General features: G+C 40.7%; 1 protein-coding gene across 2 annotated transcripts in view; it reads right to left on the bottom strand.

Moving 5' to 3' along the window:
* Nucleotides 1-27934, bottom strand: part of ABTB3 (ankyrin repeat and BTB domain containing 3) — a 322994-nt gene that overhangs the window by 106047 nt on the left and 189013 nt on the right. For both annotated transcript variants that reach the window (XM_073649933.1, XM_073649934.1), the window contains 7 exons: nt 17549-17701; nt 13842-14007; nt 12665-12754; nt 12401-12502; nt 10460-10553; nt 9714-9849; nt 6834-7054 (listed from right to left, as the gene is read on the bottom strand). In XM_073649933.1, the coding sequence (XP_073506034.1) occupies nt 6834-7054; nt 9714-9849; nt 10460-10553; nt 12401-12502; nt 12665-12754; nt 13842-14007; nt 17549-17701 (962 nt within the window). The remainder of the gene's footprint in view (nt 1-6833; nt 7055-9713; nt 9850-10459; nt 10554-12400; nt 12503-12664; nt 12755-13841; nt 14008-17548; nt 17702-27934) is intronic.

Here is a 27934-nt window from a genome sequence, read left to right as displayed (position 1 = left end):
CCAGCCAGAAAGGACCTCTTACAACAAGTGCTCCTTAAACACATTTTACCCAAAACAAGGTAGTAATTAATAGGGGTTCTGAACTTTAATTTTTGGGGCCTTGGATAACTACGTTATGCCCCTGTACGTTACAATCGTTACAGGAAGGTGATGATGAGCACAAAGGAGTTCTTTAAGTTGTCCTGGCTAGAGATGAGGGAATCTTTTGAAATCTTAATTCTCCAGCTTTGCCAAATTTTTGCCAAATTTCCCAGCTTTATAAAAAAACAGCCTACTCAAAAACAGCAGCCATGTGTTCTTCTAAGCAGCTTTCTAGCACTCTGAAAAAGGTGGAGGCCCACAGAGCAGGAGAAGGCTATGAGAAGATAGCAAAGCGTTTCCAAGTTGCCCTTTCCTCAGTTTGAAATGTAATTAAGAAATGGCAGTTACCAGGAACAGTGGAGGTCAAGATAAGGTCTGGAAGACCAAGCAAAAATTCAGTTAGAGCTGCTCGTAGGATTGCTAGAGAGGAAAATCAGAACCCCCGTTTGACTTTAAAAGACCTTCAGAAATATTTAGCAGATTCTGGAGTTGTGGTACATTGTTCTACTGTTCAGAGACACCTGCACAAATATGGCCTTCATGGAAGAGTTATCAGAAGAAAACTTCTCCTGCGTCCTCACCATAAAATTCAGAGTCAGAAGTATGCAAAAGAATATCTAAACAAGCCTGATGTGTTTTGGAAACAAGTCCTGTGGACCAGTAAAGTTAAAATGGAATTCTTTGGCCACAACGATCAAAGGTATGTGTGGAGAAAAAAGGGGAGAATTTCAGGAAAAGAACATCTCGCCAACCATTAAAGAAATTCTTGATGCAAACATAACACCATCTGTAAAAAAGCCGAAGTTGAAAACAGGATGGCTTCTACAAATGGATAATGATCCCAAACAGACATCAAAATCCACAATAAACTATCTCAAAAGGTGCAAGCTGAAGGTTTTGCAATGGCCCTCACAGTCCCCTGATCTGAACACCATTGAAAATCTGTGGCTAGACCTCAAAATATCAGAGCATGCAAGACGACCCAGGAATCTCATAGAACTGGAAGAATTCTCCAAGGAAGAATGGATGAAAATCCCTCAAAGAAGACTTTTGTCTGGCTACAAAAAGAGTTTACAAAGGAAATGTGTCATCTTTAACTTTAGATCTTTTAGAGATCATTTCATCTTCAACTTGCTTTTCTGTTCCCAATAACAGAAATTTTGACCAGGGGTGCCCAAACTTTTACATGCCACTGTATGACTAAGGGTAAATGGATGCTAAATGGTGGCATCCAACAAACTGTTCCTTACATACCAATCTTCACTGCTGCACTGTCACACACTATCTGTACAGTTTCTTCAGTGTTTTATGGGTTTCTGTCCCCACAATGGCTAAGCTGTGACGTCCTCTCACTGTCCAGATTCAGCACAGAATAACTGCTGCATTCCCTGCCTCTGCTTTTATATTGGCTGTGCTATACAATGTGATGGCTGCAAGGCACTACTGGGAAGAAAGCATGGCCGCACCTGAGGTTGTGTGAGCCTTCTCTGGCTGATGCAATCTTCTGCAATGAGTTCATGCAAAGTGAATTGCAAATTGTTTGAATTAGCCGAGTTCAGCAAATTCCTAAAAATTCGACTCGAATTCGATTGGCATCGAATCAGTTCGCTCAACTTTAGTCCGGGCTCATAGACCGGTGGTCCTGAGTCGTTGACCACCCACTGTTAGGCTATGTTCACACGTTTCATTTTTGCTGCGTTTTTTTCTGCAGGCAAAACGTGCTCTCTTGGCAGTAAAAAAGCTGCTAACAAAAAGCAGGTTTTCCTGTGTTTTTGGTTCGTTTTTGATCCCAAAATTCAGCTTTGCTTCAACCACAGAAACACAAACAATGCAAGGTGTTAGATCACCAATGCAAGACATATATGAAACCATAAAACCATTTTTGGAAAAAGGGCAATTTGATCAAATTATTTAGTGTAAAAAGATTTTTATGTTCATGAAAAAATACACAATTACAAATGGAACAGTGGGGGAAGGTGAATTGGTCGGGAATAGTTTACCTAAGACAATGCCAGAGCATTGAGTTTGTAGGACACTGTTTACTTTCATACATTTGTCAGCCCTTGAGTTGCTCAGGCATTGTTCAATTTCACACCTTGGTCGGCCACATATATTGTTCAATCTCACACCTTGGTCGGCCGATGTTCACATTGTAGGCACCACTAATTTAATTAAACTGTACTAATGACAACTGTCATCTCAGGTGAGAACACCAAGACATTATGGTTTAAACTTGGGAAAATCACAAAAATATATGGGTTTCACATCCTGCTGTACCTGCATATTTTCACTAAAAAAAGACGCAAAACCTGATACCTGCGTTTTTTGCTGTGATTTTGCTGGGTTTTTGCACTTACCCATTGCTTTCTATGCTGCAAAAACTCTGAAAGAAGTGATAATGCTGCAGTTTTAAAAAACGCAGCAGTTTTCCATTTCAGTTAGGGAAAAAGAAAACAATGTGCGTGCATGAGATTTCTGAAATCTCATAGCTTTTGCTGGTACTGTAAAACGCAGCTTTTAATTTTCATAAATTTGTGTAAAAAAAACGCGTGTGAACGTAGCCTTACTGCATATGAACAGATGTTGTCCAAATTGGTCCAAATTGTCCAGCAGATGACAACCCCATTTGTAGCTAATCACTTCCCCTATAGATGGGGAGTGGGCCTTCAGATCCAATTCGAGACCCTCGTCCAATGCTGGTTTACATCTATGTTTTGACTCTCCCGTCTTGCACAGATCTTATTTTCCATGCTTGTACTATATAGAATTCAGAATAAACATTTCTATATAAAGATACATAATAAATGGACCCTAAAAGGCAAAGCAAAAACCCGGCACCAGCGGCATACCTCCTCCTGAGCGCGGTTGGTCGTCAAAGCCCCCCGGGTGGCAAATGAAACATACGCCTCATTAGTCGCTGGAAGGGGCGCAGTGTATGTGCAGGGAGGCATGTCATTGAAGAGGAGAAACTTTTATGGTATTTTTTTTACAATAGTAGGTTCATTTCTTTCAGGACAGGACTGTTCCTATTCTGCTGTCACATTGGATTTATGTAACGTAAGCCCATGCTGCCATAATGAAGGTAGAAGTCCGTGACTCGCGTTCTAGTACTGCGTCCGCCGAATCCGCTATGGATTTACTGCCTTAACTACAGGAATAGTAGAGCCGGCCGCCGCTGATAAATGTTTATGGGGTTACTCCAATTCCATAGTAACAACTAATAGCCTTATAATGTGGAATAATAGCGGTAAACATATTTATAGACACATATATATGGGGCCGATCTGTCACGAGTTGGTTTTCTCACTGCGGAGGGTGTTGTCGCACCAAGTTCAGCATCGGTAAGGATAAAGTTAAAGGGACTGTCCCACGAACAAGGTACATTTTATTCAATACATCTTGGAATAATAATATGTTCCGCAATCGGATGAGGTAAAAAAATGTTCCTGTTCTGAGAGCATAGGAAACAAAAGAGAGTATACAGACAGGACAGCATAGGAAACAAAAGAGAGTATACAGACAGGACAGCATAGGAAACAAAAGAGAGTATACAGACAGGACAGCATAGGAAACAAAAGAGAGTATACAGACAGGACAGCATAGGAAACAAAAGAGAGTATACAGACAGGACAGCATAGGAAACAAAAGAGAGTATACAGACAGGACAGCATAGGAAACAAAAGAGAGTATACAGACAGGACAGCATAGGAAGCAAGAGAGAGTATACAGTCAGGACAGCATAGGAAACAACAGAGCTTATACAGACAGGGCAGCATAAGAAGCATCAGAGAGTATACAGGCAGGACAGCATAGGAAGCATCAGAGAGTATACAGACTGGACAGTATAGGAAATAACAGAGAGTATACAGTCAGGACAGCATAGGAAGCAACAGAGAATATACAGACAGGACAGCATAGGAAGCATCAGTGAGTATACAGACAGGACAGCATAGGAAGCAACAGAGAGTATACAGACAGGACAGCATAGGAAACAAAAGAGAGTATACAGACAGGACAGCATAGGAAACAACAGAGAGTATACAGACAGGACAGCATAGGAAAGAAAAGAGAGTATACAGACAGGACAGCATAGGAAACAAAAGAGAGTATACAGACAGGACAGCATATGAATCATCAGAGAGTATAGAGACAGAACAGCATAGGAAACAACAGAGCGTATACAGACAGGACAGCATAGGAAACAACAGAGAGTATACAGACAGGACAGCATAGGAAACAAAAGAGAGTATACAGACAGGACAGCATAGGAAGCAAGAGAGAGTATACAGTCAGGACAGCATAGGAAACAACAGAGGTTATACAGACAGGGCAGCATAAGAAGCATCAGAGAGTATACAGGCAGGACAGCATAGGAAGCATCAGAGAGTATACAGACTGGACAGTATAGGAAATAACAGAGAGTATACAGTCAGGACAGCATAGGAAGCAACAGAGAATATACAGACAGGACAGCATAGGAAGCATCAGTGAGTATACAGACAGGACAGCATAGGAAGCAACAGAGAGTATACAGACAGGACAGCATAGGAAACAAAAGAGAGTATACAGACAGGACAGCATAGGAAACAACAGAGAGTATACAGACAGGACAGCATAGGAAACAAAAGAGAGTATACAGACAGGGCAGCATAGGAAACAAAAGAGAGTATACAGACAGGACAGCATAGGAATCATCAGAGAGTATAGAGACAGAACAGCATAGGAAACAACAGAGCGTATACAGACAGGACAGCATAGGAAACAAAAGAGAGTATACAGACAGGACAGCATGGACTCACAGCTGCTTCTTTCTGTGAGGTAAAACATTTTTTCTGTGAGGTAAAACTTTATTTGTGAGGTAAAACATTTTTCTGTGAGGTAAAACATTGTTTTTAATCAGGCAGGGATATGTTTTACCTTACAGAAAGCAGCAGCTGTGATCCCATTCTGTCCTGTCTGTATTCTTTCTGTTGCTTCCGCCATTACACAGTACACAGCAGGGGCACATTTATAAGATTATCTCAGCACAGGAACATATATATTTTTACCACATCCAACTGTGGAAATTATTGTTATTCCAATATCTTTTGATTAAAATGTAATTTGTTCGTGGGGAAAACCCCTTTAAGGATCAGGAATCTCTGATGGTGATCTATTATAGAGATGATAATGGATTGACTCTGTGTGGTATAAAATTACACGTGAAAGTCTATTATTCAAGTCGTCATGAATAATTTAACCAAACGCTGAAGACACTCTGACCAAACTCTGACTACACTCTATCCAAACTCTGAAGACACACAGACACTCTGACCAAACTCTGAAGACACTTAAACCAAACCAAAGACACTCTAACCAAACTCTGACTAAACTCTGAAGACACTCTAACCAAACCAAAGACACTCTGAAAAAACTCTGACCAAACTCTGAAGACACTCTAACCAAACCAAAGACCAAAGACACTCTGACCAAACTCTGACCAAACTCTGAAGACACTCTAACCAAACCAAAGACCAAAGACACTCTGACCAAACTCTGACCAAACTCTGAAGACACTCTAACCAAACTCTGAAGATACTTTGACCAAATTCTGACTACACTCTAACCAAACTCTGAAGACACACAGACACTCTGACCAAACTCTGACCAAACTCTGAAGACACACTGACCAAACCAAAGACCAAAGACACTCTGACCAAACTCTGACAAAACTCTGAAGACATTCTAACCAAACTCTGAAGATACTTTGACCAAACTCTTACCAAACTATGAAGACACTCTGAACAACTCTGTAGACACTTAGACCAAACTCTTACCAAATTCTGAAGACACTCTGACCAAACGCTGAAGACACTCTGACCAAACTGTGAAGACACTCTAACCAAACACTGAAGATCCTTTACGGATCAGGAATCTCTTATGGTGATCTATTATAGGGATGATATTGGGTTAACCCTGTGTGGTATAAAATTACAAGTGAAAGTCCATGAATCGTCATTAATAACTTAAACCTACTGTATCTTCACACCAGAAGATAATTCCGACATGTAATTTCCAAACCAACCCACAGATTTCTAGTATATGGACGACCATGGAAATAAACCTTGCCCATTATTGGAGCCATTGTATTACAAGGCACTAAAGGTCATAAACTTAAAGGAGTTGTCCACTACAATGTTGTATTTTTTAAATGGGTCCATGTCCATCCCCTCCAGTACAGGATTCGGCAGCTCCATTTCTGGCCTTGTACTCAGGAAATGGTGTTCTGTGTCTGCATGTGATCCCAGTGCTGTTTGAAGGAGGTAGGCTAGCCCTTTATTTCAATAGCAAAGCCACCCCCCCCTTCCCTGTCTATACCTGAGCCATGTTAGAGAAGGGGGCTGGATTAGATATTGAAGTGAGGAGAAAGGAACTGATGATCTGCCGTCTCAGATAGGGAACGGAAGTGGCGCTTCCAAACAAGGGACAGTAGAAGATGGGATCCTAGAATTTTCATATATGGCCCTTTGATTTTTAGGATTGCTGCTTTCAATAGAAGGCAATATAGTTCTAGTCCTCTTCCTCTCTGAAGAGACAATTTGCATATTTAATTTCCCAGAGGATCATGCAAGGCCTATAAGTCTCCTCACTCTGACATGCCAGGCTTGGCTTGTCACTCTCCACAAGGAGAAACATTACCCCTTAGACCCTACAAATGCTCCATTATTTTGGAAGATAGCACGGAAGTGTCTAAAGGAAAACAATGGACTCACCTAAACTTCTTATATCGATGGTTATATCCACGTATCCGTGCTCGGCGCTGTGATACATGGCCTCTTTTAGCGCCTTTAGTTTAGCTTTGCTGTTACGACTCGGACACAATGAAGTATTGGTCGTTTCCGCCAAATCTGTCCCTTCAGCTAGAATCTCTTCCAGAGATAAAATGTCGCTCTTCTCCTTTTCAGGTTGGGACAGCAGCTTCCGAAATACATTCCTGAAAATAATATGTTTTTTAATATTTTGGCTTTTTTTCCCTTCAATAATATGGAATAAAAAAGCGCCATTTTGTGCCAAATTTAAATTATTTTGGAGATAATATTTCTTTTTTCGACAATTTTGTAATTTTTGTTAGACAAAGTAGACGTCGTTTAGCGTTCCAGATGTTTTTTTAAAATAGATTTATCAATTGAAACTTTAAAAAAAAAAAATTGCCAAAATCACTCTAGTAAGGGCGGGGGGAGGCGTAAAACTGGAATAACAGTTCTAGACAGAAGAGTTATCGTAAGATACGCCAAATTTACTTAACCTCGTATGACATTTTATATACAGTGCCTACAAGTAGTATTCAACCCCCTGCAGATTTAGCTGGTTTGATAAGATGCAAATAAGTTAGAGCCTTCAAACTGCAAACGAGAGTAGGTTTTATGAACAGAAGCATAAATCTTACAAACCAAAAAGTTATGTTGCTCAGTTGAATTTTATTAAATTTTAAACATAAAAGTGTGGGTCAATTATTATACAACCCCTATGTTTAATATTTTGTGGAATAACCCTTGTTTGCAATTACAGCTAATAATCGTCTTTTATAAGACCTGATCAGGCCGGCACAGGTCTGTGGAGTTATCTTGGCCCACTCCTCCATGCAGATCTTCTCCAAGTTATCTAGGTTCTTTGGGTGTCTCATGTGGACTTTATTCTTGAGCTCCTTCCACAAGTTTTCAATTGGGTTAAGGTCAGGAGACTGACTAGGCCACTCCAACACCTTGACTTTTTCCCTATTGAACCAGGCCTTGGTTTTCTTGGCTGTGTGCTTTGGGTCGTTGTCTTGTTGGAAGATGAAATTACGACCCATCTTGAGATCCTTGATGGAGGAGCGGAGGTTCTTGGCCAAAATCTCCAGGTAGGCCGTGCTATCTATCTTCCCATGGATGCGGACCAGATGGCCAGGCCCCTTGGCAGAGAAACAGCCCCACAGCATGATGCTGCCACCACCATGCTTGACTGTAGGGATGGTATTCTTGGGGTCGTATGCAGTGCCATCCAGTCTCCAAACGTCACGTGTGTGGTTGGCACCAAAGATCTCGATCTTGGTCTCATCAGACCATAGAACCTTGAACCAGTCTGTCTCAGAGTCCTCCAAGTGATCATGAGCAAACTGTAGACGAGCCTTGACATGACGCTTTGAAAGTAAAGGTACCTTACGGGCTCGTCTGGAACGGAGACCATTGCGGTGGAGTACGTTACTTATGGTATTGACTGAAACCAATGTCCCCACTGCCATGAGATCTTCCCGGACCTCCTTCCTTGTTGTCCTTGGGTTAGCCTTGACTCTTCGGACAAGCCTGGCCTCGGCACGGGAGGACACTTTCAAAGGCTGTCCTGGCCGTGGAAGGCTAACAGTAGTTCCATAAACCTTCCACTTACGGATGATGCTCCCAACAGTGGAGACAGGTAGGCCCAACTCCTTGGAAAGGGTTTTGTACCCCTTGCCAGCCTTGTGACCCTCCACGATCTTGTCTCTGATGGCCTTGGAATGCTCCTTTGTCTTTCCCATGTTGACCATGTCTGAGTGCTGTTCACAAGTTTGGGGAGGGTCTTAAATAGTCAGAAAAGGCTGGCAAAAGAGATCTTTAATCCACACATGTGAAGCTCATTATTCTTGGTGCCTGAACTACTTCTTAATACTTTAGGGGGACCAAACTGAATTCTTGTGGCTTGAGGGGTTGAATAATAAATGACACTCTGAATTAACTTTTTACGTTTTAAAAAACAAAACAAAACAAAAACAAAATTTGCTGCAGTGCATTTCCCTCTTCCAGGCTGATCTACAGTACAAATGTCACAATGCCAAGTTAATTCTGCATGTGTCAACCAGCTAAATCTGCAGGGGGTTGAATACTACTTGTAGGCACTGTACTTGTACTATAAGCTGATGAGACATGACCCGTGATTGACTGGAATGGAAACTTCTGGGTGCATGCTGAGGAAACGGGGCCACAAGTCTCCCATTTCGGTAATTGATGGGGGCATCAGTGGCTGAGTCTGGTGGAGAAGTGACAACTTGCTTAAAATGGAATACCTCTCTAAAGTATTTTAGGTGGACTGATAACCGAGGGTGGAAGATGTTATAGACTAGATGCTTTAAACTTGCGAGGTGCAAACTCGGTGGCCACCATGATCTAGCTGAAAGCAGCACAAAGATCTGCTACTACTGTTACCCACCACCGCCCTCGTTCCCATCATGCCTGGAGAAAAGGCAGTGGAAAACATGGCCAACCAGACATGAATTCTCAAGTATACCAGAGCAGGGGTAACTCTTACATCTTAGAAGGGTCATATGTTGAGATGAGTCAACCCTTGAATAACCTCTACTATGGAGGAACTTGAGGATCATTTGGTGAAGGTCTAGATCCACAACATCCTTTTGATCAGCAGGCCAACCAGACATGAATGCTCAAGTCTACCAGAGCAGGGGTCACTTTTACATCTTAGAAGGGTCATATGTTGAGATGAGACAACCACTTGAAGAACCTCTACTACGAAGGATCTTGAGGAGCATTTTCTGGAGGTCTAGATACATGGTCATCCTCCATGGGTGGAAATATATCTCCAGTCATATAGTTTCAGAGCCTCGGTGATAGTATATAAGTTACCTGTGCCCATGGGCAGCGGCCTGGCTGAAGGAATTCATGTCTCCTTGAGGAGCCGTAGAAATTCCATTCCTGTACAAGGTTCCTATCATGGGATCTGCTCCTCGTTCCAGCAGTAAACTCACGAGCTCAAAGTTTCCTGTGGGCAGATGGGGTTTAGGAAATGTTACTGAGGAAGTAGAAGACAACCATTGTGTATCGCCTGGGAAGAACATAGACGAGATGGGGTCCTGTAGAAAAATTTACTATGGGGCCCTTCCATGATTTTTCTCAAATCATCAAACTGAGCAAGAGGGTCTAGTGCATGTTCACCTACCAACTAGGCTTGGTCTGGATTCATCCTCCCAACAGATCTAAGTGTCCTCCATTCATTTAAGAACTAATTGTGGCCCTCATGCCCATAGGGCCCCATAGCATATAAAGAGTCAATCAAATCACTGAGGCTCCAAACTATGTCAGATCAGATCATTCACACACATGATTTTTTTTTCAATATGTCATGGGGTTCCTGTCCCTATATGTCCACCCCTGCCCAGTCACATATAGTTCTAGAAGTTAATGATACCTCGGGGGCGAGGTTTATGCAAATGTCTTCTAAAATGGGTGTTTTTGGGAGGTTTTGTTGTGGAATCAGGGATAGAGCTTAAAAAACCCTGATGTAAATGTTGTCAGGTCAGCTAAGGATTAGATCAGTTACACACATGACCAGAGTCGGAGCGGCACGTGCATCTGCCAAGGAAGTTACTCGCCTGCAGCTGCGGCCAGCTGTAGAGGAGTTTCTGAGTAATTTTCTTCACCCGCTTCTAAAGATCCTTCTACGTTAGCGCCAGCGTCCAAGAGCAACTGGGGAGAGAAACACTGACATCATCCATGGAAAGTGCACGAGACTGCGCGTATTTGACCTCCATCTACCTCACCATCTAACCATCTCTGATATATGCACTGCATAGATATCTACCTACTTATATCTAGTATCCATCTACACATCCAGCGTCCGTCTACTCTTTCTTATTTCTTCCTCTCTCACTCTATTTCCTTCCCTCTTTCTTCAGTTCTTTCTCGTTTTACAAATCACTTTCCTTTTCTTTTTTTCTCCTTTTCTCACTTTCCTTCTTCTTCTCTAACTTCCCCCACTCTTTCTATCTCTCCTCTCACTTTTTTCTTTCTCCCTTTTACCCTTTCTTTCTTTCCTCCTCCCTTTTTCCTTCTCCCATTTCTTTCTCCCTCTTTCTTTCTCTCTCCCCTTTCTTTCTTTCTTTCTTTCCCGTTTCTTTCTTTCTCTCTCTCCCCTTTCTTTCTCTCTCCCTCTTTCTCTCTCACCCTTTCTTCCCTTTTTTCTTTCTCCCTCTTATTTCTTTCTTTCTCTGTTTCTTTCTTTTTCTCTTTCTCTCTCCCTGTTTCTTTCTTTCTCTCCCTCGTTCTTTCTTTCTTTCTCCCTCTTTCTTTCTCTCCCTCTTTCTTTTTCTCTCCCTTTTTCTTTATTTCTTCTTTGTTTCTCCTTCTTTCTCTCTCCCGCTTTCTTTCTCCTGCCTTCTTTCTCTCCCTCTTTCTTGCTCTCTCCCTCTTTCTTTCTACCTTTCTTTCTCTCTCCTTTTGTTTCTCTCTTTTTTTTCTCTCCCTCTTTCTTTCTCTCTCCTCTTTCTTTCTCCCTTTTTCTTTTTTTCTTCTTTGTTTCTCCCTCTTTCTTTCTCCCCCTTTCTTTCTCTCTCCTCTTTCTTTCTCCCTCTTTCTTTCTCCCTTTTTCTTTTTTTCTTCTTTGTTTTTCCTTCTTTCTTTCTCCCCCTTTCTGTCTCTCTCCCTCTTTCTTTCTCCCTTTCTTCTTTCTCCCTCTTTCTTTGTCCTTTCTTTCTCTCTCTCCTCTTTATTTTCTCTCTCTTTCTAGCTTACTTTTTCTCCTGCCTTCTTTCTCTCCCATCTTTCTTTCTCTCTCCTCTTTCTTTCTCCCTTTTTTTCTTTCTTTCTCCCCCTTTCTTTCGCTCTCCCTCTTTCTTTCTCCTTTTCTTCTTTCTCCCTCTTTCTTTGTCCTTTCTTTCTCTCTCTCCTCTTTATTTTCTCTCTCTTTCTAGCTTACTTTTTCTCCTGCCTTCTTTCTCTCCCATCTTTCTTTCTCTCTCCTCTTTCTTTCTCCCTTTTTTTCTTTCTTTCTCCCCCTTTCTTTCGCTCTCCCTCTTTCTTTCTCCTTTTCTTCTTTCTCCCTCTTTCTTTGTCCTTTTTTTCTCTCTCTCTCCTCTTTCTTTTCTCTCTTTTTTTCTCTCTTTCTTTCTCTCTCCTGCCTTTTTTCTCTCCATCTTTCTTTCTCTTCCTCTTTCTTTCTCTCTCTCCTCTTTCTCTCTCCTTTTCTCTTTCTTTCTGTCCTTTCTTTCTCTTTTACTCTCTCACTCTTTCTGTTTACTTTTTTCTTTCTCTCTACATCATATGTATCTTTCTGATATTTATCCATCTCTAACATAACTATCTACACAAGCGTCTCTCATCTAACCTTTCCCCCATTCACTCTTTCTTTCTCTCCTCTTTCTCTCCTTCCCTTTCCTTCTTTCTTTCTTCATCATATGTCCATCTCTCTGTCTATCACTCTGATTGATACAGTAGATAAATATAGCTGATACGAGGTAGATCTCTATTATCCGTCTCCCTCATATCCATGAAGAAAGTAGTCCGGTAACCTATAAAGTAATAATCCGGTATTCTACCTGCACAACAGGAATGTGGCCCTGGAGGACGGCGAATGTCAGCGCCGTCCAGTGACGGGTCTCAGGATGGACAGATGGAAATTTGTGAGCTGTGGTCGGGACCTGCAAATATTTTTAGAGTAAGATACATCACCTTTTTTCTCGTCCACCAAAATTGTTCTAGAAAGTTTTAAGAATTGTGACTTTTTAAAAATTCGCAAAAAAAAAAAAAGTTGCAAACTTGCTCCAGTAGGTGGAGTGGCGTGATCACACGGGATCGCTTACCTCCACGTTGAGTTCGGCGCCGGCGTCCAGGAGCATCTGTACCATGGCTTCATCTCCCCTGACACAGGCGTACATCAGAGGGGTCATCCCCTGGAGAAACGGCAATAATGGACACTTATTCATAGAAATGGAGCATTTTCACGTTTATTATGCTGAGCATGTAATGATTTCGGAGTGCCGATGGGTGTCATGACAGCCGGGGGTCAGCTGAAGACCCCCATGCCTGTCATTACGATCCTCCTGTGAAAGCTGGCGTTTAGCTTTCGCTCATAGCAGACCGTGATTTTTGCTATACATAGCAGTGCCGATGCCCTGCTACGTATAGCACAAGCAATCAGATGATCGCAGCTTCAAGTCCCCTTAGGGGACTATTAAATACAGCGAAAAAAAAAAGTTTTTAAAAATATTAAAAAAAAAACACTCAAGTTCAAATCACCCCCCTTTAAAAAATAATACACATATTTGGTATCGCTGCATTCGTAAAAGTCCGATCTATCAAAATATAGAATAAATTAATCCGATCGGTAAACGGTGTAACGAGAAAAAAATCATAACGCCAGAATTACGTTTCTTTGGCCGCCGTAACATTGAAATAAAATGCAATAACGGGAGATCAAAACATCGTATCTACCCCAAAATGGTATCAATACAAACGTCAGCTCGGGGAGCAAAAAATAAGCCCTCACCCGGCCCCAGATCCCGAAAAATGAAAACGTTACGAATCTCGGAAAATGGTGACACAAGCAAAATTTGTTGTTTTTTTTTATAAATTTCCGATTTTTTTTCACCACTTAAATAAAAAAAAAACTAGACATGTTTGGTATCTGCATACTCATACTGACCTGGACAATCATATTGGCAGGTCAGTTTCACCATATAGTGAACATGGTAAATATATATATGTAAAAAAAAAAAAAAAAAAAAAAAACAATTGTGAAATTGCAATTTTTTTGTCATTTTAATGCACTTGGATTTTTTTCCCCGTTTTACAGTGGACTTTATGGTAAAATGAACGGTGTAATTCAAAAGTACAACTCATCCTGCAAAAAACAAGCCCTCACAAGGCTATGTGGATGGAAAAATAAAAAAATTATGGCTCTTGAAAGAAGGAGAGAAAAAAGCGAAAATGGAAAATAGCGTACTTTCACTTACATCCAGGAGGTGGCGACCTACTTACTTGCTCGCTCATGCTGTTGATCCCTTCGGGGCCGAGTAGAGTCACGGCTTGCTTCACCAGGTCGGTCCGGCCACAGTTTAGCATCCGAAACCCAAGGTCCTGCTTAAACTTCGCTTCTGTGGCCACTGCGTCCAGTTTACGAGATGCGCAAAAACAGTCATCGGCCCTGCGGGGAACAGAGACGGATTTATTCAGGATGAAGACCAATGGTGTAGGGATCATAGCTTTCTAACATTGATATATTTCCAGGAGGAATAGCACAATGTAATATGTCATTTATTCATATATTTCCAGGAAAAATAACAGAGGAATAGCACAATGTAATATGTAATTTATTCATATATTTCCAGGAGGAATAACAGAAGAATAGCACAATGTAATATGTAATTTATTCATATATTTCCAGGAGGAATAACAGAAGAATAGCACAATGTAATATGTACGGTAATTTATTCATATATTTCCAGGAGGAATAACAGAAGAACGATACCTTGTGATGTTCTAAGAAAAAAAGCCCCAGCATTATTAAATCACGGGGTGTAATTCCCAGTGTTAAATTTATTCATATATTTCCAGGAGAAATAACAGAGGAATGAATGAATGTAATGTTCTAAGAAAAGGAGCTCAGGCATTATTACATGGGTAATAATAATGCCTACATGTTAATTTATGTTATGTTTCCAGGAGGAATAACAGAGGAATAGCACAATGTAATATGTAATTTATTCACAAGTTTCCAGGAGGAATAATAGAGGAATGACACAATGTAACGATCTAGGAAAAGGAGCAAGGGCATTATTACATGGTTATTAATAATGCCCACTTGTTAATTCATTCATGTTTCCAGGAATAATAATAGAGGAATGGCAAAATGAAAGGATCAAAGAAAAGATGCTCTAGAATTTGAAATATACGGGTAATAGTGACACCCAGTTGTTAATTTATACATTGATTTCCAGGAGGAACAGCACAATGCAAAAGTCCTAATAAAAAAATTTGTATGACATAAGGAACGGCAATACCCCAATGGTAATTAAATCATACATTTCCAGGAGAAATAACAGAGGAATGACAATGTAATCTTCTAAGAAGAAGAGATACTCCAGAATTGGTATTGCATGAGTACATTTCATATTTCCAGGAGGAATAACAGAGTAATGGCAAAATGCAAATTTCGAAGACAAGATGTATCAAAATTGTTGGCACATGGTTAATAGTGACACCCAGTTGTTAATTTATTCACAAATTTCCAGGAGGAATAATAGAGCTTTGCATTGCATCCTCTAAGAGAAATGCTAGTGCCCAATTGGTAGTTTATTCAAATAATATTTCCAGGAGGAATAAGAAATTGTACCAGCTAAGAAAAAGACCTCCAGATTTAGGATTACATGGGTAATTGTAAGTTCATGTAGTCATATATTTCCAGGATGAATAATAGAGGAATAGCACAATGCACCAATATCAATCCATAATCTTTATTACATTGGGATTGGTAACCTTCATATATTTCCAGGAGGATAACAGAGGAACGGCACAATGCAAAGACCTAATAATTGTTATTACAAGGGGGGTGGTAGATAGCTCATTTCTTCAAATACTTCCAGGAGGAATAACAGAGGAACAACCCCTTGTAAAGTTGTAAGAAAACACTTCTAGAATTGTTGTTAGATAGGTAGTAGTAATTCCCAGTTGGTTATTTATTCATCTATTTCCAGGACTAATAACAGAGGAATAGCACAATGTAAAATGCTAATAAAATATGCTTTGGAATTATATGGGTAATAGTTACACCCAGTTGTTAATTTATTCACAGATTTCTGGGAGGAATAAGAGAGGAGAATAACAAAGAAAATTTTGATGCTTCAGAATTATTAATATTATTAATATTTTGGCTTGGAAAAGGTAACGCCTAGTGGTTAATTTAGTCATAAACTTCCAGGAGGAATAATAGAGGAACAACACAATGCAAAGTTCTAAGTCATGACATTCCTCTGAGAGGGATGGTAATGCCAAATTCGTAATTTATACAAATATTTCCAGGAGGAATAACAGAGAAACGGCGCCATGAAAACTTTTAGGATACAATTACATGTGTAATTGTAATGCCCAGTTGTTAATTTATTCACATATTTCCAGGATGAGTAACAGAGGAATGACACAATGCAACGGTCTAAGAAAAGATGTTCCAGAATCGTTATTACATTGGAAATGATAAACTTTATATATTTCCAGGAGGAATAATAGAGGAACGGCACAATGCAAAGTTCTAAGAAAAGATGTTTCAGAATTGTTATTCTATGGGAAGTGTTAGATAGCTCATTTATTCAAATATTTCCAGGAAGAATAACAGAGGAACGATACCTTGTGAGCTAAGAAAAGAAGCTCCAGCATAATTACATCAGGAGTGTTAACACCCATTTGTTAATTTATTAATATATTTACAGGAGGAATAACAGAGGAATAGACCAATGTAATGTGTAATTTATTCATATATTTCCAGGTGGAGTAACTGAGGAATGACAGAATGTAATGTTCTAAGAAAAGGAGCTCTGGCATTATTACATGGGTAATGATAATGCCCTCTTTTTAATTTAGCAATATTTCCAGGAGGAATAATAGAGGAACGACATCTTGTGATGTTCTAAGAAGAAACAAAAGCCCAGCATTATTAAATCAGGGGGTGGCAATACCTGGTTGTTAATTTATTCATATATTTCCAGGAGGAATAACAGAGGAGTGGTACAATGCAATTTTTTTAAGAAAAGAAGTTCCAGAATCGCTATTACATTGGAAAATGATAAAGCTTCATATATTTCCAGGAGGAATAATAGAGGAACGACATCTTCTGATGTTGTAAGGAAAAAAAAAGGTCCAACATTATTAAATTAGGGCCAGTTGTGAATTTATTCATATATATATTCCCAGAAGGAATAACAGAGGAATGACAGAATGCAATGTACTAAGAAAAGGAGCTCGGGAATTATTACATGCCCTCTTTTTATTTTATTCAATATTTCCAGGAGGAATAATATCTTATTTGCAGGAGGAAAAACAGAGGAATAGCACAATGTACCATGTAATTTATTCATATGTTTAACAATCTAAAAAAAGATGCTCTAGAATCGGGAGCCCATGGGTAATGGTAACACCCAGTTATTCATTTAGGCATGGATTTCCAGGAGGAACAGCAGAGGAATGATAAAATGCAAAGTTCTAAGAGAAGCTGTTATATGCTTCTTACGGACAGGACTGGGGCGACAGGCTCGTTTCTACCCCGGCACGTACGGCACAGCCGCACATGTATAGAATTCCCAGCCGCGGGCCGGCCGTGGCTGATTGTACCACCTCGATCATTCATTATGTACCAACGTCTTCTACCTGACTCAGCTTAGACGACGGCGGCTCCTTTTCTTATGAAGATAAAGAACAAGGCACTGCGGTAAAGCTCACCCCTCAGAGGCGGGCACTTTTGATGACGACCCCTTAATAAAGACCCTCCCAAATAATTAAAGGGCGGCCGTCGACTGCTGACGTCCTGCAAATCTTTTTGCTTCTCTATATTCAGGGTTAATTCCCACAGCCGTATATTCTTGCATAACACCCGCAAGTCATGCCACAGGACCTACGGTAAAGCCCGAGACCTACATTAAGGAAATACAACCGTTATACATTCGTCTAACCCTTGCGATTTGTATGGGATCACTTACTTTAGCTGCCGTGGTTCGCAGTCCACCCCTGGAAGTAGAAGACGGGCGGCCTGTCGCACGTCATCGCTATCTACAGAGAAGCTGCGGCGGTATCCGGCATGAGCTACGGCGACGCGGATCCATTCCATTAATGGTGGGAGCATCAGGAACGGCCTGGTAGGAGGAAGAAAAAAAAAAAGTCGTTACATTCCTGATTTTTCTCCCATCACTAAATCCTTCTTCAGATGTGATAAGGAAATTGATCTCAGCTGGCGCCCCTCTTGCGGTTGGCAGCCATCCCACACTACAATGCATCTTGGGACATTTCCAGCTGACAAGATGCCTGATGACCTGTGCACATTGTGCGCCGTTTCCTCAGTAGTGTAACTCAATGCACGTGTTCCCAATAGGCGCCACTTCGTGGTATTAATGCAGATCAACTCGGATTTTCGTTAATCCCCTCCTGACAATCGGCTGATGACGTCACGACTTAATTCAATGCAGATACGAATTTAGGAAGTATCCCTTTAATACATATTGTTGTATACATGATTTAAAGGGGACCGGTCACCAGGTCAAAAGTGACCTGTTTTTTGCTCTTATATTATTCTCGTTGCTCCCCTGAGTTTTCCGTTTTTTGATTTTTTAAAATCCGCCATACGGTTCCAGAGATACAGACTTTTTTATTTAGAGATGAGTTTTTAGGGGGCGTGGCATACAGGATCCTCTGGGGCATGTCTTTAGGCTAATCTGCATTTGAACCACACCCCCTTTGGTAAATAAAAAAGCCAATATCTCCAGAATCGTATGGCGGATTTAAAAAAAAACAAAAAACGCAATACTCGTGAGAAAAGCAGGAGTAAAATAAGAGCATAAAATGGTCACTTTGGATCTGGTGAGAGGTCATCTTTAAATAATATTTCCCCTAAGTCTTAGGGCTACATTGCAATTTAATGAGTAATTAAACTTTTTTTTTATAAGTTAATTACCTTCCGGGCATTGCTAAATTAAGCCTTTTCTAAATATACTTTATTTTGCCTCCTCTACCAAAACACTATGCTGCAGTGTTGTTTCAATGCCTAGTTTATGCTCCTTTAGAAGCTGCTTTCAACTACTGCTCAGTAATATCAATATCTGTACACTATTTACAAATAATGAAAATATGGTACTTTCTCTGTCTGAGCCGCTTTAACCTTCAAACCTCCCCATACTCAAACAATAGAATTCTTATATTCTGATTGTTTGAACATAGTGTACAGATCTTGCCGAGCAGCAGTTAAAAGTAGCTTCTAAAAGAGCACAAAATATTGAAGCAGCACTACATCAGGGTTTTTAAAAAAGAAGGTAGCAAAATAAGGAAATTAAGCATTTTACAAAAAATGTATAATTTTCCAATGCCTGTAGGATAATAAAATATAAAGAAAAGTTTGAGTCACCCTTTAGACTACATCCTCACACAACTACATCGCAATCTGAGCAGATTGATATATAGATTTGTGGATAAAAATTTTGTATAACTTGTGTTTTATTCATTTAAATCCCTGCTCCTTTTATGCCCAGGAGTCCAGTGGGTGGTCCTAGCAACTAAATTACATAGGAATACTGTGCATCACTGATTAGGACCGCCTATTGGACTCCTCAAGCATATATAAGGGTGTTGTAGGTGTTGTGTATGGTCGGTCCGTACCGGGAGCATGGGTGTAAAAACCGCCTTAAAGAGGACCTGTCAGCAGATCAAATGGGGGCCAGTTTTGCCCTTAATTTTATTCCCACTGCTTCCCTGAGTATTCTGCATTTTATTTTTCTTAAATCCATCTTACAGTTCCAGATATATGAACCTATTTATTGAAAGATAATTATTATGGTCTTTGTTTTAAAAAATTGTTCCTCGGGGGCGTGTTTTTAGAATAATTTGCATAATTATCCTGTGAGCCACGCCTCTTTATAAAAGACCACAAAAATTAGCACTAGATAAAAAAGCCCACATCTCGGCAACCATATGGCAGATTTTAAAAAAACTAAAAACTTCATACTCAGGGGAGGAGGAGGAATAAAATAAGAGCAAAAGCTAACAACTTTTGACCTAGTGACAGGTTCTTGATGAGATGGTATCAGCAATCAGATGACCATCACAGATCCTGGAAATCTCGACGATCAGCTGTTTTTACTGGAAGATTTATTCAGCCCTATAAAAAAAAAAATTTGTATATTATACGCAGACAGGACCAATTCGCAAGACTGGGAGCCATTCTTAGTTAGGATTTTTCCACTGTAGCTCATAAATGGGGTTACTTTGTTGGGACTGTTACGCACGCAGGTGGTCCACATGGTTTCACGGACCCACTTTGCCAGTGGGCCGAGCTTGGCTAGGAGGGGAGTAGCTAAGCGGCTACCAGGTGGAGCTCCTGATGGTGGAGTTAGGCTTGAGCTGCAGGTAGCCGCCAGGTACCACTCCTAGGCAGTCCCCGGTACTGCAGCTGCTGACCCCAGGGGTCAGGTATGCAGACACAGATAGGACTAGGGCTCCGTTCAGACTACTAAGTTCTGGATCCTCTGTAAAATGGTTACTGACATGGAGACTCAGACAAGGTTGATTCGGAGACTGGTTGTAGCAGTCTGGATATACGAGGGAGCCACACGTTCAGACACACAGGTCTAGGATACTGATTCAGGGACTGGTCACACATGGATCAGGGGACAAGGATCAGGCACTGGCCGCACAAGGACCAGTGACTTCAGGTTCGGGACTGACTGCATAAGGACCAGGGACTTCTGGTTCAGGACTGGCCACACAAGGACCAGTGACTACAGGTTCAGGCCACTGGCCACACAAGGACCAGGGACTACGGCTTCAGGACACTGGCCACACAAGGACCAGTGACTACAGGTTCAGGACACTGGCCACACCAGGACCAGGGGACCTCACAACTCATTAGGAGACCACCTCACTCACTAATGATTCACTGTGTTGTTTGGCACCTTCCTATAGGGGAGGATGCTTTATATACAAGATGTCTCCCAGCTATTGGCTGGGAGGGAGCCGTCTTGAAGCTTAGCTCTCTTACTAAATGCCTCCCAGCTATTGGCTGGGGGCATTTTACAAAGTGCGTGCGATGCCCCTTCAAGACCAGGGCACCAGGAGCACCGACGTAAGCTGCGGCTCATTCATTACCAGGAAGCAGGGAGCATGCCAGAGACCATGCCGCACAGCCAGGGCGGTGAGTATGTCGGTGTCCCTGCATGGAGGCGGAAGGGAAACCATGCAGGGACGCTGGCAATGGTGTTGCATGGTCTCCTATCTATGACATCCTAATAGGGCAAAATATGTTCTTATGAGGCAACCATTTTACAAGTCACAGACTTACGAGAACGGGGCAGTTTTTCTGTCTCTAAATGGAAAAAATGCCTTCATTCATTGTCCGCAAAAGAGTTAAAAAAAAATAGGAATACAGAGTATATTCGAAAGATATATAACTTTTCAATCTGCACTAATCTAGGAGAATCTCTTAAGATCCATGAACTTTTCTTATGAAATAACCGCTAAATATTTATTATAACCTTGTCCTTCATTACCGACGAGAAGTAGAGACACTGATTGAATTACTCCGGTCAATACTAAACCGCTCTATAGTGCTTAACCCGCCATCACTTTATTTCCCTTCCCAGAAAAACCAATGTTCTTGCCATCAATGATGTATATTTCAGATCACTTAACGACACCTTCAAGGCAACCTTGCTGAAATATTCAGAAGCCACATATATATTACACGGACAAGCAGATTATATAATGGGCGGTCTGGATGACCAGGGATATCTCACCGGGACATATGTGACCTTGTCAAGAGAAAAAGACGCAGTGAGATATCGATTGAGGGGCGTCTAAATCTTCAAATAATTATTGTTATTTATTAAGATTCCAGTCAAAGAGGATTAATCTATATTGATGGCCCTGATATTTGTCATTACTGCCTGCGTGGGTGTTCCCTAAATCTAGATTTACTAATGAAACCAGTAGTACTTCTATATAGTTCGAGAACTGAGATTTAAAGGGAGCCCGTCAGGACAATTACAAGTGGAGATATGGCTGAAGAGGCTGCAGAAAAACAATAAAAACGATACTTGTCTTGTAGTAATCTGATGTACAAGTGCTGAGAAAATCAGCTTTGAAGTCACGTTCAAATTAGCCTGGAAGAGCATTGGAGGCGTGTCATTGCTCTCAGAGTGCATTGACACGCCCCTAATACACTTCCAGGTTAATTTGCATGTGGCTTCAGAGCTCATTTTCTCAGCTTTGGCACATCCGATTACTACAAGACAGGTATCATTTTCATTGTTTTTCTGCAACCTATACAGCCATACCTCTATTCGTAATTGTCCTGACGGCTCCCTTTAAATCTCAGTTCTCCCAGCCTGACTGACCGTATTGTTAGAAATGAAAGAACGTGAAGAGTCCATGTCAGAGATACGGCTGATTGTAGGACATCGGTTTAAATAATACAAAAGCGACATGAAAAAATAAAGGATACTTTATCTTCAGCTGTGTCAGATCCCGCCTGCCAACAGCAGCCGTACCGCGGAGAATGTGGCTTTGTCACAAGGACAGAAAACACCTACTTCAACTCAAGTAGCTATTCACTCGTCGTATCTCTCCGCCATTCACTCCTTATCTCTGAGGTTTGGGACCCTGACAAGAGCGGCACTGCCAGATAAACAGGATTGACATGGATATATAACGAGCACAAAGGACGAATTTCAGGATTGGTGTCGCAAGTTCCCGTCGTTGCTCTTTCTGACGTCACACTTTCGGCCGGGTCTCCACTGATGGTCCTATCAATCCACATACTGACCTGACACTAGGCATGATTCTTATTTGCAAATCATTGGCAGATCCGGCATATTTTATGGTACCCATAGCATGGTCGGAAGAATAGAAGGAACAAGACGAAGAGGAAGACCAGTACCATCAAAATAATGGTGAAGACCTTGGTGGACCTATCTAGACTTGCACAAGATCGATTTTCCTACAGAGTGTTCATTCATCAAGTTGCCATGCCTCGAGATTGAGCCAAAGGCTGTTAAATAATAATAAATATACTTTTATCAGCTGGGTAAGGGGGGTCACAAAATGCTTAAATTAGATGTGCATGTCTGATCATCTGAGATGACAACTTTTTCAAATCTTACCACCTGATGATTGGATCGTTCATACAAACAACCCAACAGAAGATCAAATTTGGCCAGACCTGCCAAAGATTGGCAGGGCTTGTCCAATTTTGGAAATGTATGGACAGGTTTAATGATATCTGATGTAAAGCTGGGGTTAAACGGCGAGGTCAAAGATCACTCAATGCTGCCAAAAAATGCAATAGAATGGGGTCGTATTGCAAGTACCAAGATAAGTAAGGTGCAAAAGGTCCAACTGGTTCCAATTTTTTTGCGAATGTTCTTCGATCACAATGCAGCGCCATTGAGCAACAACCTGTGCAACAGCTAAGGCCACCGAGTAGCCCCAACGCTAAGCTGGGTGAAAATTTTGTGCAGATGTCAAGGGGGACTAGGATTGAGCAGTTGCAAAGTCCTTTTGTTCTTGGGGAGAAGTTGGCACCAAAGATTTGCTTCAACCGGCCATACAAATTAGATGGCTGTCAGCTGAACGTTTGGCATACCGAACCTCTTCCAAATGAGCGCTCGAGTACAAGGACTTCAAGGTATAAGGGTTGGACACACATTGGGCATAAAGAACACTCAAGATCGATGGCTCTCAGCTGAACATTCAGTAGACCGCCACCTCTTCCAAATGAGCACTCAAGTACAAGGACTTCAAGGTATAAGTTGGGACACACATTGGGAATAAAGAACACTCAAGATCGATGGCTCTCAGCTGAACATTCAGTAGACCACCACCACTTCCAAATGAGCACTCGAGTACAAGAACTTCGAGATATAAGTTGGGACACATATTGGGCATAAAGAACACTCAAGATCGATGGCTCTCAGCTGAACATTCAGTAGACCACCACTTCTTCCAAATGAGCACTCGAGTACAAGAACTTCGAGATATAAGTTGGGACACACATTGGGCATAAAGAACACTCAAGATCGATGGCTCTCAGCTGAACATTGGGTAGACCGCCACCTCCTCCAAATGAGCGCTCGAGTACAAGGACTTCGAGGTATAAGTTGGGACACACTTTGGGCATAAAGAACACTCAAGATCGATGGTTCTCAGCTGTACATTGGGTAGACCGCCACCTCCTCCAAATGAGCACTCGAGTACAAGGACTTCGAGGTATAAGTTGGGACACACATCGGGCATAAAGAACACTCAAGATCGATGGCTCTCAGCTGAACATTGGGTAGACCGCCACCCCCTCAAAATGAGCGCTCGAGTACAAGTATTCAGTAGACCGCCACCTGCTGCAAATGAAGGCTTGAGTACAAGAACTTCGAGGTATAAGTTGGGACACACATTAGGCTTAAAAGACACTCAAGATTGATGACTCTAGGTACAAATATTTATCTAACATTTCAATATTTTTTGGCATAAAATGGAAAAATAGGGTCTATCGTGCCATAATGAAGAGTGGATTTCTGAAAAATGAGAGATGCTATCAGTGTTCATTGTCCACCCCCTGGCAAGTAAGGAACTCAATATAAGCTGCCAAGTGCCTCATACTGGAAAACTATTGCGCTGTGTGAAATTATTATTTTCTTTTTAATCTTAGCTTTTTTTATGCTTTTTTTTATTTTGTCAGGGTAAGACTAGAAAACTGTAGTGAAAAATTACACCTATTTCTGCTCCATTTTTGCCTTGTTTTTTGGCGCTAACCCATTTTGATCTCAATGGGAAAAAATGCCGTAAAAAATAATGAGGTCATGTTCTCACTTGTATTTTTTCCGCTGCGATTTTTTATGTAGAAAATCTGCTGAGTTTAACTGTACAAGCGAATTGGATGTGATTTCATGAAAACTCACGCCTACTTCTTGCATTTATGTGAATTTTTCGGAGCATTTTTTTCTCTATAGGCTTCTATGGGTAACCTGAAAAATGCACATTAAAAATGAATATTAAATATGCTGCTTCAAATCTGTACCAAAAAAGCATTGTATAAAAGAAAAAAACGCATAGCAAAAATGCATCTAAAATGCTGTGTGTGAACAAGTCCTAGATTGCAAAAAAAAAAAAAATAGGTTCTAGAAGACTTTTGTTCAAACTTAGTTAAAAATCTGTCCCAAATATTCTCCACCTCCGCAGTGACAGGGGCTGGATGCTGCATGGTTGGTAACTTCTGCCACAGTACAGAGCACAATATAAATCCGTCTGGGCACGTCTCCAAAATCTTTTTTTTTTTTTTCTTGTGTTGACTTGCATCTGTGCACATTTTACAGAGTAACCTGAACAAATCTCAGCACTTTCCAAAATAAACCACAGATTTAAGTGGAATGAAAAAAAAAAAAAAAATAGTGCTTACTCCATAACCAACCACATCCCACAGTGACTTCTCCCAAGAAATTCTAAGAAGTGAAGAAACATGGCTTTAATGAAAAAAAAAAAAGAAATAGTAATTACGAAAAGTCAAAACAAAAACAAGGGCGGTGTCTAGAACAACCAATCAAATAGCAGCTTTTCTAAAGCAGGATGAGAAAGCTGTGACTTGATTGGTTCTCGTGCACAACTTTCTCATTCTTTTTTGCACAACTTTTTTTTGATTAATTTCTCCAAAAATATTCTAGCAAGACAAAAATTCCATTACATTTTCTTGCAAAATTATATGTATATTAAATATTTATGTGTGCAGAAATTAGATAAAGTAAGACTACCGGAGGGGAAAGGAAGGTTGGCCGGGTCCACGGACATAGTGGGGTCCATCTGGAGCGTCCGGCACACATAACTCTTTCAGCATGCATTGGACGCCCATATAGGCAAGCCCTATAGTAGAGCAGGGAGCCATGGACTCCCTGCCCCACCACTCTCTGTTTTGTAAGTCACTGGTCGCTTTAGATCTGCAACCAACATAACGGCAGGGGCACGCACTGGACATCAGCGTCCTGGCGCACTTGGTGAGAGGACATCGCTGCATCGCTCCCCCTCTGCAGGGACAATGACTGTGATGGCGGACTTGTCAGAATCAGGGAATGAGATATATTACTATATGTGGGAGGTACTCAAGAGACATTATTATTATATGGGGGAATCAGGGGTCATTATCACTATATGTGGCGGGAATCATGGGACATTATTACTGTATGTGAGGGGTCAGGAACATTATTACTATATGTGGGGGGTCAGGAAACATATTATTAAATGTGGGGGTAATCAGGGGTCATTATTACTATATAGGGGGAATAGGGTGTCATTATTACTATATGGGAGGTAATCAGGGGTCATTATTACTGTATGTGGGGGAATCAGGGGTCATTATTACTATATGTGGGGGGGGAATCAGATAACATTATTACTATATGGGGGAGAATCAGGGAACATTATTACTATATGTGGGGGGTCAGGGAACATTATTATTAAATGTGGGGGGAATCAGGGGACATTATTACTAAATGTGGGGGGAATCAGGGAACATAATAATAATCTTTTTATTTATAGAGCGCCAACATATTACAATATGTTGGTAATCAGGGGTCATTATTACTATATGGGGGTAATCAGGGGTCATTATTACTATATGGGTGGAATCAGGTGTCATTATTACTATATGGGGGGAATCAGGTGTCATCATTATTACTATATGGGAGGAATCAAGGGTGGGGGGGGATCAGGGGTCATTATTACTTTATAGGGAAATCAGAGGACATTATTGCTATATGGGCGGAATCAGGGGACATTATTACTACTGTATATGTGGGGGAATCGGGACATTATTACTGTATATGGGGAGACTCAATGGACATTATTACTATATGTGGGGGATCAGGGAACATTATTACTATATGTGGGGGATCAGTGGGCATTATAACTATGTAGGGGAATCAGTGAAAATTTTTACTATATGTGGAGGGATCAGTGGGCATTATAACTATATGTGGGGGCACTTAGGGAGTAATATTACTACATTTGTAGAACTTGGGGCAATTTTACTTTTGGTGAGGCACTTGAGGCATTATTGTAAAGGTCAAGTTCAGTGTGCATTATTAGGGGGCACTTGGAGCAATATTAATTGTTAAGGGAACACTCAAGAGACATTATTTCTTTTTAGGGGCACTCGAGAAAATATTAGTTGTTAAGTAGGCACTTAAGGGTCATTATTAGATTATAGGGACACGCAGGGTATTATATCCATGACAGGGGGCATTATTACTTTCTATGGGCACAGAGCGGGCCCTAATTATTTTCTCACAAAGGGAATTAATATTTTTAGAGAGCATAAAGGTGGGCATTATTACTATGTTAGGCACTAGGAGCGCAACACAGCAAATCCAGTAAAGGGAACAAAAAGGGCAACAATTGGGTAAATCAGGTGAGGACAGTGCTGAAGATGTGCGAAATTACATGTGTTTGAGTTGTAAACTCTGCAGATGAGTCCTGGCTGGAAGAAGTTGTCTTGACGGTCTGGGCCAGATGGAAAATAAAGGAAGAATGAATGACTCCAACAGAAAGAACATCCCATGTAAGTCACTGTATATAACTGTACTTTAATCTATTACATGGTCTGCAGGACTGGTATCTACCACCATAAGGGCACTGCATGGCACTAATATTGGTTTTGGTCTTTGTATAGTGTATTTTATTTAGTAACAGCATTGTTATCTGGTGAGGTATAGTTAGGGAGCACCTCTTTAGTTGTAAACATGATTATCTAGGTTAGGGGCCCTCTCAGATGTGTTTTGTTCCCCCCTGTGCTGTACCCTTTGCTACACCTCTGATACTGTGGCAAATAATCTAAAAAAAATCTAATAATTACAGACACTAGATTCAATATCAGGATGGAGAGGAAGATGGAAGAATCCTATTTTTTTTTAGGAATTCATAAAACAGTTTAACAGTGGAAGTGAGGAAGAAAGATCGAGAGGATTGGGGCAGCACTAGAGAAGTCTTGTTGTAATCATATATAAGAGAAGGTTATGATAAAGAACAAAACATTAGTAACAAATAAGCAGATATTTCACAAAATGTGTGTCTGATACATTATATAGAACCTATAGATGTGACACACATACATTTTAAATTGTATATAAAATAATTTTATTATTTATATTAAAATTTATAAATTGACAAAACTGATAACACATAACAAAAATCCTCAATCAAGATTGTGGTAAGTATGGCAATATAACCTATATGTAGAAAATATATGTATCTACTTAGTCTATATGAGATAGTATCATAGTTTGGTGAATGATTACTATATGGACGTTAGACTCATTTTAATCTAGATCGAAATGCAAAAATTA

The sequence above is a fragment of the Phyllobates terribilis genome, unplaced genomic scaffold (genome assembly GCF_046119375.1).
Source record: "Phyllobates terribilis strain yellow unplaced genomic scaffold, ASM4611937v1 Scaffold_10__3_contigs__length_209671492, whole genome shotgun sequence".
NCBI lineage: Eukaryota > Metazoa > Chordata > Amphibia > Anura > Dendrobatidae > Phyllobates > Phyllobates terribilis.
The sequence above is the reverse complement of the archived record's forward strand: the minus strand, read 5'-3'. Positions and strand labels throughout refer to the sequence as shown.